The sequence below is a fragment of the Achroia grisella genome, unplaced genomic scaffold, assembly GCF_030625045.1.
Source record: "Achroia grisella isolate CSIRO2021 unplaced genomic scaffold, CSIRO_AGI_Agris_v1 utg567, whole genome shotgun sequence".
Lineage (NCBI taxonomy): Eukaryota > Metazoa > Arthropoda > Insecta > Lepidoptera > Pyralidae > Achroia > Achroia grisella.
This window is the reverse complement of record NW_026712947.1, coordinates 700026-710022: the sequence shown is the minus strand read 5'-3', so window position 1 is coordinate 710022 and position 9997 is coordinate 700026. Positions and strand designations below refer to the sequence as shown.

Here is a 9997-nt window from a genome sequence, read left to right as displayed (position 1 = left end):
CTTGCACCTACCATTTCTCTTTGAATGCAGAATCGCGGGTGAAAATGTTTAGCAAATATCTAAACCTCAAATTAAGCAGTTTCGTTGACAAATATAATACTTAAATAATATATCATGCTATGTACATGACAAACACACAGTCAAGGGTATAATAAAAAATTTACTATAGATAAATTTCAAATTATAACTGCTTGGTAACTCTCTCAACATCACCCAAATAAAAAACTAACATTTCGTGTGACAATTTCGGAGTTCAAAGTTGTCATGGCCTGTCAGAATTGCACTGAAATATTTTTAAATACATAAATAGTAGGTATACGCGTCGGTGGTTACACTACACTCACACGTTGTAATTTGTATTAATTTTTGTTCTAAATTACTTATATTATGGTAAGTAGAAACATTATTATGATTCTTCAGCACCGGTTGTAGTGTCTGAGTAAACTACATGAAATTCTATAACAATTTAATCATTGCTCTCACTACTAATATTTACATTATCTTACAGGATGACGAAATTGAAGATATGGTAGGGGATATTAAGTACACAGACTCGCAGAAAAGTGTAGCCACTTCAAACGTGTATTCTCTTGACTTTACCGACAGTAGTTCAGACAAAAATAACTCTTCTGGTAAAGATACATACGTTATAGAATGCGACGACAGCGACGATATAGATAGTGATAAAACATTTCAACTGCACAACAATCAAAGTATTATTGATTTAAAAAACTATTGTGTTAAAGTAAATCACGATGCGGATGTACAATGTGAAAATGTGCAAAGGCTAAATAGATCAGCAACTGCGAGTCTTCATAAATGCTGTATCCTAGCTCAAGAGACACATTTCACTCAAACAAGTAAAACTATAATGGAACTAGCCGAAGCGGAATCTATAAAAAAAACAGTCTTAAACAAATCATTAGAAACACAAACCTCTTTATTATCTATAATTGAAAATAAAACCGTACAATATACGTTAGAACTTTCCGAGACACATACAAATTTGATAAAAAATAAAATGGATATTAATGAATATAATACAAACAACCTTCATGATATTACGTGTGATCAAGTATTTACTAATTCTCTGGACGATGGTTCTTCAAAGTTTCCAATGTCAGAAAAAACGGAAGAGAACAGAAGCGATGATGATAGTTCGACAGGTGAAATAATAAAAATTATAAACGACGAATCAGATGATAATGTTCTAGGCGAAGAACAAAACGAAGTGCATTATGGAAACGGCGATAATTTTAAAATATCTTCAGAATCTAGTATGGATGTTGAAGAGTATTCATTTGCTGACATTGAAAGTAAAATAGTAAGCATCAATGAAGACAGTATCAGTGATGTTAGTGAAGTTCCAACTTCTCTGGACAACGACGTCGAAGATTTGTATAAAAAAATTGCGGATAATTTAGAACTCCGTCCAATTGAGACAGCATGTGAATCAGAAATCCGTCACATAGGAATTTTAACACCCTTGACTGAAGAATCTCTTACTAAAAATGGGAGTTTTTTAGATTTAACACCAAACGTTAATAATATAACAAGTGATGATAGTAAAAAGGATATAATTTTCACAAACAACGCTGGAATCAAAATCAAGATCCTTCCAGATGATACAAAAAAAGAATCCCTTAAATTACCAGCTATTCCAAATGTTCCATCATGTCCTAACAGTCCACACTTTTACTTATTTTCCAGTAACTCTCCATATAGACTATATAACAAAAGCAATGATTGTCCGTTTGAAGAACAAAAAGATCGATGGGAAATTGGATCGAAAGAATTGGCATCGGGCGAAAGCACACTCATAAGTAGACGAAATGGTAAGGATTAAGTATACATTAAAAGTTAAGCTTTCGTATTTAGTACACGTTATTAATATACTTAAGCTAGTCATAACACCAATAATTTTATGGTAATGGTAATAAAGATCCTTACCTCTCTCGACGATCGATAGCTGAAGGGCTTAAAGCGCACATCGCAGCTGTCAAAAAATTGAAAGCCACATATCTCCGATTGCCGATCATCTGCTGAATACTAGAAAAAAATCACTAGATTGAATTGCATGCTCTTCTCTACAGATCGCCACCCTTAGACAATAATACCCGAATTGTATGAGAGGCTATAGAAATGCAGACATCCCAATTTTAACCGGGAAGATAGCTTATAATTATCGTCGGCCCAGAATTCAGAAGTTAAACAAAGTACGGTAGCATCGGTCAATAAGAGCAGCTAATCTAGACACAGTAAAAACCAATATTAGCATCGCTGTAGTCCGGTCAACTCTTAAGTACTGTTTTTTAAATGGATGATAATGGAATGGTTCACCGCCTGCACAAACACTATACGCTGGTATAACCAGTGAAGGATGATAGGATGAGCATGAAGTTAGACCAGTTAGCCCAAAATGACGGAATTAACGATGGTTTCCTGGGTATTACAGCGTGGAGGTCGACATAGCATGGTAAATTGTTAGCAATGGGGTTAATAGTAATCCCTTCGCCCCGTTAGTATGAGGGCGACCTAGTTGAAATGTAACGTTTACTTACTATAAAATTATTCGTGTAAAACATTTGTGAATAATGAACATATTCTAATCACAGACTTTTGCCACAGATATTTTACAAGACAGAGATCAATATGTGCAGTTACCTCCTATTCATTTAGAAGGTCATATAATGAATAATAATAAAACTAAACCTGACGCTCCATTAAATGAAAAAGCTAGAAAATATTCTTCTCCAACTACAGAGTCTGTACACGATGCTATTAGCATAAATGATAGAATTAAAGAATTGAAAACTACAACCAAGAAAACAAAGCAGTGGACATATCCTAAATATTTCCCGTATGTACCTTAAAATACTACCAATATTATAATTTCGAATGGTATTGAATGCATATTTGTTACTATTTCCCAAAAACCACTAGACACTTTGAAATTTGGTACTCAATATTTTTTCTTCTTAATTCTCACAATAAATACAAATTGTTAGTAGTATAATAGTAGTGGAACAGACATTATAGTCAGCGCTTTAAACTGATGTTGCCACAATAACTTATGTATGGCAATGAAATAATATATATATATATAGAATGGCAACGTATGAAGTGTGCTAGGGGCATCTCATGATAACGACGTCTGCATTATTATTGTTTGTTTTGTGAAAATGTTAAAAATTGTAAAAAATATATATTTTGGTGTATTAGTAATACGGTACGTATTTATATTCATAAGCATGTAGTAAAAAACGGTTGTTTCTATATTACAAACAGACACTCTAATTTTATTTATATGTATAGGTAGATTTGTCTTTTCTGAAACTCTTTACAGTACTTCTTCATTTTCTATTTATTTTTCCAGCTAATGTACTTTGTTTTTGTTGTAACTGGCTAATCAGATATGTATTTTATATTCTAAATTTGTTTTTGAATTTATAGTTCTTTTATATTACATTCTTGTTTTTAATAATTCAATTCTATTCCTAATTATCAGTAGTCTATTTTAATATATTTTCTCCGTTTACCTAGTCTTTTTCTTATTACTACAACAGCTTTTTTATGGCACCTTCTAGGTCTACAGAGAGCAGAACAAGCAGGAGTGTTTCACCGAATAGCAACTCACCTGATGAAAGCAAGCTTGGAGATATTGCTGAGCGAGGATGCGAGGCGCTTTGTGTCGAATTACTGAGAAGACTGCGGTCTAGTTCTTGGTATTTGTTTTATACGCAGAATTAAAAATAAAATTCTATATTAAAATCTATACACTCGTGGAGCACCATTGCAGGATGATAGAATGAGCCTGAGATTGGATCTGTTAGCCTATCGTGACAAATTCACTTGAAAATCATCAAGATTTGTACCGGACAAACGAATATACTCATGTATATTATTATATGCATCATGCGAGAGATCGAACCCGCAACCATTGAATAAAACCGGTGTGCTAAACTGCTGGACCACCGAGGCTGTCAAATCCTTATCTTATACCTAAATATGAACATAAATATAAATATCCATCATATCGCCCTGTTAGGACAAAATGTAGGTACCGTACATCTTTATATGTACAGGTTGGAAGTAACTGATACGCTTCAAGATGCGTCTATAGTATTGGAAAAGTTCTGGGGTGTAATAACAGAAAATCGAATTGCGGACTTAATAAGACATGTAAGTGTATTACGAATCACATTAAATCAGTAGAATTTAATCCCATCAAAAACATAAATGTGAAATGATAGCCGAGTTTAATATTATGATATATACCTTGATTGTTGACTTCTACGACAAAAGAGATGAGATCTAAATGGGTGCCAAGTTCAATGATCTGTCCTGAAATGTATTTATAACAATATAAAATATCATTTCTTCTTATAACTTAGGATAATATACTGTAGCCTAAGGTCTAACTTGGCCAGTTCTCATATACCAATTATTACTTTCGATTGCTAGTTACTATTAATATTAAAATAGGAACCGACAAGTAACATGTTTAGAACTTGCGAAGGCTACAGTATATTTCGTATATGAAAACTAGCCAAGTTAGACCTTAGGCTCTTAAACTACTGAACCGATTGTAAATTTGATTTGCATATTGTATGCAATTTGATCCAACTTGAAAGATAGGATAGCTTACATCTCAATTTATAGACGCAATATTATTTTATTGTAAATTATTTATCTATTAACCAGAGCGACAGTGCCCGAGTCTACTAGTATGCAATATTAATATATAAATATAATAATGGACTGACATTGTGATATTTTATTTATGTACCTATTTAGAACTGTTGCATTGACATTATCCGCTAATTACTTCTTAGGTTGGCTGGAAGAGATTTCTTTCAGAGATAATTCCATCCTTAGACACGCTTTATAACTATGTTGTATTTTATTATACACTAGCTACTCGCCTCGGCTTCGCCCGGGTGTACATGTATTATACATATAATCCTACCTCTTGAATCACTCTATCTATTAAAAAAACCGCTTCATAATCCGTTGCGTAGTTTTAAAGATTTAAGCATACATAGGGATGGACCGACAGCGACAGCGACTTTGTTTTATACTATGTAATCATGTAAGCGCAATAAAAAAATATTATTTAGGTAATATTGTAAGCTCTAAATCAGTGTTTTTCAAACTGTGGGGCTAAACCGAGATACCAATTAATTACTTCAGGTAGACCTTTTTTTCGAGGAAGAATGATACATACAGAACTACCCGCCTTGAGTTTCTTGCCAGTTCCTCTCAATTGAATCTGTACTCATATTCTAAAAGTTGACTGTAGGGGAAAAATATTAATACATCGAGATTTTCTCGACGTTTATAAGCGGCTAAAATATCCTACAATATATAAATGATTTTCTGTTTTTTTATTTTAGTACAAAGTTTTATTGGCAGGTGAGTGCTCACATAGAATCGCCGCGTACACAAGTGGCTCGCTCGGCGTGCAGCACATTAGCTGCCATCATCAAAAACACCAACTACACGAAGAAACCGGTATTTTTTTTTATTTTATATATCTGTCCCCGCGGTTTAAAATATATTACTGTAAAGTTTCATCAATATCAGCTCAATAGTTTTTGCGTGAAAGAGTAACAAACATCCATACTTACAAACTTTCGCGTTTATAATATTATTAAGTTTAAGACTAGTTATCATTACCTACAATTTTTGTACGCATCCCAAATTGTTTTGTTCAATAACTTGGAACCCATGCTACTTGTTTTAATGTAATTGTAATGTTAAACAAGCTAAAGGTCACCTCCACCTGCCACGTCCACCTTCTGGTTAGTGGTATCCGGCGTCTATATACTTGAACAAAGTGTTGTTCATGTATATGTTGTTCGTAGTTACAAACATCACGTTATCATCTGACACGCTTGATACCATGCGCAATACATGAGTGGTATCACGTGTTTCATTCCAGCAGACTAAGATGTTACTCTTATCCTGTAATTTCACTGCTCTGTGCAATCCCACAAATCCTCATGGATTTATGTGAATAGTCCTACCATTTGCATGATGAACTTCCTTTGAGTGTAATTTGAAAGCCCATTTAGATTTTCTACAGCCCGAGTAACCGCAGAATTCAAATTCGCCATTATTCTTCAAACTACAATTTCAAATTTATTTCTCCGCAAATATCACCACAAACGTATATTGAATTCAAATTCATTATATCTTAATCTCCGCTACCGTATTGAAGAAAAATATTATTAAATAAAACAACAAGAGATTAGTAAAATTGTAAAAGAACAGCGACGATCCACGTCAAAATTTTAGAAACCATTGAGGTTACATGCTACCACAGCGAGTGTGGGAACAAAACAATGGCTATGTGCCTAATATTTCATATTCGATCAGGATTTTCATGAAGCGGTAACAATTCTGCTAACGAAAACTGGCAACTTCAGTCGGCCGGTGCGGCGTGCGGCAAACGTGGCGCTCGATGATATTGTTTGCGGGGTCGAGCTCACTCACGCCGTCACTGCACTCTGTGTCCATGGCACTAGGTACGTGCTAGTTGATAGTTCGTATTCGCACGTTTCAACTTAAAAATGTAAGGTTACAACTACTATTTAAAAGAGCAACACGCAATTTTCTCGCTCATTCGTCTTGTGATGTGACAGCTTTCCGAATGAGCGGTAGATTGAAAAAATAGTGATGCCTATTCAGAATTTTGTTAGTAATATGGACTAATAATCCCATTGCTAACAATGTACCAAGTCAGATTGACTCCCAAGCGATTCCTCCTGGAAACCATTGTGATAAATTCCTGGTGAATTTGTCACGATGAGCTAACTGACCTGACCTCCTCTTATCATGTCTCTCCTCCTTTTATCATCCTCTACTAGTGCGCCGCCATCGAAAACTGTCAGCGCAGGTAGGTGCATCAATCCATTATCATATTTAGGTATTAATAAAACCGAAACATAGCTTGCGCAGCCTTACTTGGAGGCTAAAATAGGTGACACAGATGTACCCAAGCAGATGACTTAACAGTATCTCTGGTCTGGTGGTCTACCCTCTTTATATTATTATTGCTGTGACTGGAGCGAGAACACGACTATTTTATTAAAAATCAGAATGATAGTAATAAATGTGTATATATCCCAACAAGGGCTCACAGCGAAGAAGTAACAGTCAAAAGTGAGCTATAAAAAACAGATATCAAAAATACAAAGTTTATGAAAAAAATGGTAAACAAGCTGCTAGCAACGACTGCCTTGCCGCTTATCCGGTGATGAATGTTCCCGACTATAGTCACAAGAGTCCACTAGTACGATGTGCAGCAGCGCGATTGCTCGTGGTGTGTTGCGCGCTCGCCAACGGCGGCAGGGAACTGCTGAGGACCCGGCCCGCGAGCGCCGCTGTCGCTCGTCGCCACGCCCTCAGATCTATGGCCGCCTTGCTAGACGACAAGAACACAGATACGAGGTAAATGAAATTGGACTCTATTCTTCCGCATTTAGATCTCGATAGGTATTGATAATGATTTGTTTTATTGCGTTTTTGAAACACTTTACACACTCCTCTTACTAGAACTCCTTTAATAATTAAACCAACTGGCCATTTTGTTTATGTCTATAGACAACAGTTAACACTATCTACATCTAAATATTTGTAGTATTTAGAAGATATATCACTTTGCGTTTCAAGTGGTAACTATAGCAAGCATATAAATATACCTTTTTTTATAGAATAGGGGACAAACGACCTTACGGTTCACATGAGAATAAGTGATTACCGCCGCTCATGATCACCCGTAACGCAAGGGGAATTGTTGCCGGTCTTTTAAGAAAGAATAAGTTATTTTCTTGAAGTCTTCAATATCGTACTGTTTCGGAAATACCATTGCTGGAAGGTGATTCCACAATGTGGTTGTGCGTGGCACAAAGTTTCTGGAAAAGTGCACTGTGGAGGACCGCCATTCATCCAGACGATCAGGATGGTATTTTAGTTTATGGCGGGTAGTGCAATGGTGAAATTCAGCAGCTACACAATTTCACTACACTCACAATTAATATCCGAAATGAGGTGTAAAGAAGTATTATCAACTGTCGACATCGTGTTTGAGGTGCACGCTACAGCTACATGTTAATATTTCGCTGGATATATTCAGCTGTTGACCTGTAACGTAAATAATACGTCAATATATATGATTTGAAATTAAAACGAACATAACACAATGATAATAATTGCACGATAATACTCTATATATAATATAATTTGCGTATTCAAACTTTATAGCGAGATCGAGTATAAGATTACATTAATTTGACGATACTACGTACAATATAATATGTAATAAAATATCTCAGGGTAAATCACACAGCGCCATCTAGTCCCAAGCTAAGCGGAGCTTGTGTTATGAGTACTGGATAACTGATATAAACCTGGATACATTTTTTGTACATACATAGAAAAGACCCAAACCTAAACGAATAATCATAGTCATGAATACTAATATTTGTACCGTATAGTATTTTTTTCTACCGCCCAATACCATTGTGATAGTTCAAAAATGTAAAATTTGTAGTCAAGTGTAGTGACAAAAATGTAAAAATGATATATTGCAGAAAATACGCCGAGCGACTGTATTCCATGCTGCGCCCGCTGAATAACTTTGAAGCTTATTACGTGACCGACGTGGACGTGGAACTTGCGACCCGGCAAATGAAGAAGTACGACCAGCTCCTACTGTGCGGTCCGCACAGAGAAGCCAGGTGATGTTGATTCCGCTGCTGACAACTATGCAGACAATGGACCCAACAAGTAGTGCTTCATAATTCCTGGGCCGTAATACCTGTATCTATTACAACTCTATGATAACAATGGACCCAACAAGTAGCGCTTAATAATACCTGGGCCTTACCTGGACCTTACCGCAGCTATCACAACTCTATTGACAATGGACCCAACAAGTAGTGCTTAATAATTCCTAGGCATTAACACCGCAGCTACTACAACTCTATTGATAGTGGACCCAACAAGTAGTGCTTAAAAATACCTGGGCCTTAATACCGCAACCATCACAACTCTATTGACAATGGACCCAACAAGTAGTGCTTAATAATACCTGGGCCGTAATACCGCCTTTGTTACAACTCTATTTATAAGGAGCCCAACAAGTAGTGCTTAGTAATTCCTGGGCCATAATACCGCTTCTGTTACAACTATATGTTGACAATGGGCCCAACAAGTAGTGCTTTGTAATTCCTGGGCCGTAATACCGCAGTTGTTACAATTGTGTGTTCATAATAGACCCAACATGTAGTGCCTAATAATTTCTGGGCCTTAATACTTACACCTGTTACTCCACTTTACTAATGCAAGTTTGGAATTAAAAAAATATAATTGACTTCTTGATACGTCAAACTTATGAAATGTTTATAATATTGATAGTTTAATGAATGAACGGTATTTATAATGTTTTAGTGCTTTTCTGGTGCGTCTAGATAACTATATAAAATTCTTAGGTATATAATATAAATTGTATAAAAATATTATTATATATTATTATTATTTATTGACACTGTTATCTGTTATCTCGGGCCAAATAGCAATCAATATTTTCAATAATGTGATGTAATAAAGTTCAAACTAACCATCGCTGAAATTCGGCTGTTGTTATATGATATTGCTTTGTGTTCAACTTTGTAATGTTTGTCAAAATATGGTAACGTTTTTAGTAAGTAATGTAAATGTGCCAAATATTATGATACAGCAGAATGTATCCGATTTGTTTTATTTGTAGCTAATTTCTCGTCTTTATGAGAAATACATAAGGTTAGTAAAGAAATTACAGGATAAGCGGCATGATATTTTAGTCCTCTGCAATGACAACGCATGACGGGCGTCACTTGATAACGTAATGTTATTACATAACTCATACGTAATGGTGTTCATGTATATAGACTGTTACCACTTACCATCAATTAGCCTGTCAGCTTGTTGGCCTGGGTTAAACGTAAATATA

At 35.4% G+C, this 9997-nt stretch overlaps 1 protein-coding gene across 1 annotated transcript; it reads left to right on the top strand.

The window, feature by feature from the left end:
- Positions 1-257: 257 nt before the first annotated feature.
- LOC131848671 (uncharacterized) lies at positions 258-8963 on the top strand. Its single transcript, XM_059198594.1, has 9 exons — positions 258-390; positions 509-1835; positions 2629-2860; positions 3588-3725; positions 4086-4182; positions 5416-5514; positions 6382-6530; positions 7282-7455; positions 8598-8963. Exons 1-9 carry the CDS (start codon positions 388-390, stop codon positions 8746-8748), a joined length of 2370 nt encoding a protein of 789 aa, XP_059054577.1. The 5' UTR covers positions 258-387; the 3' UTR covers positions 8749-8963.
- Positions 8964-9997: the final 1034 nt, after the last annotated feature.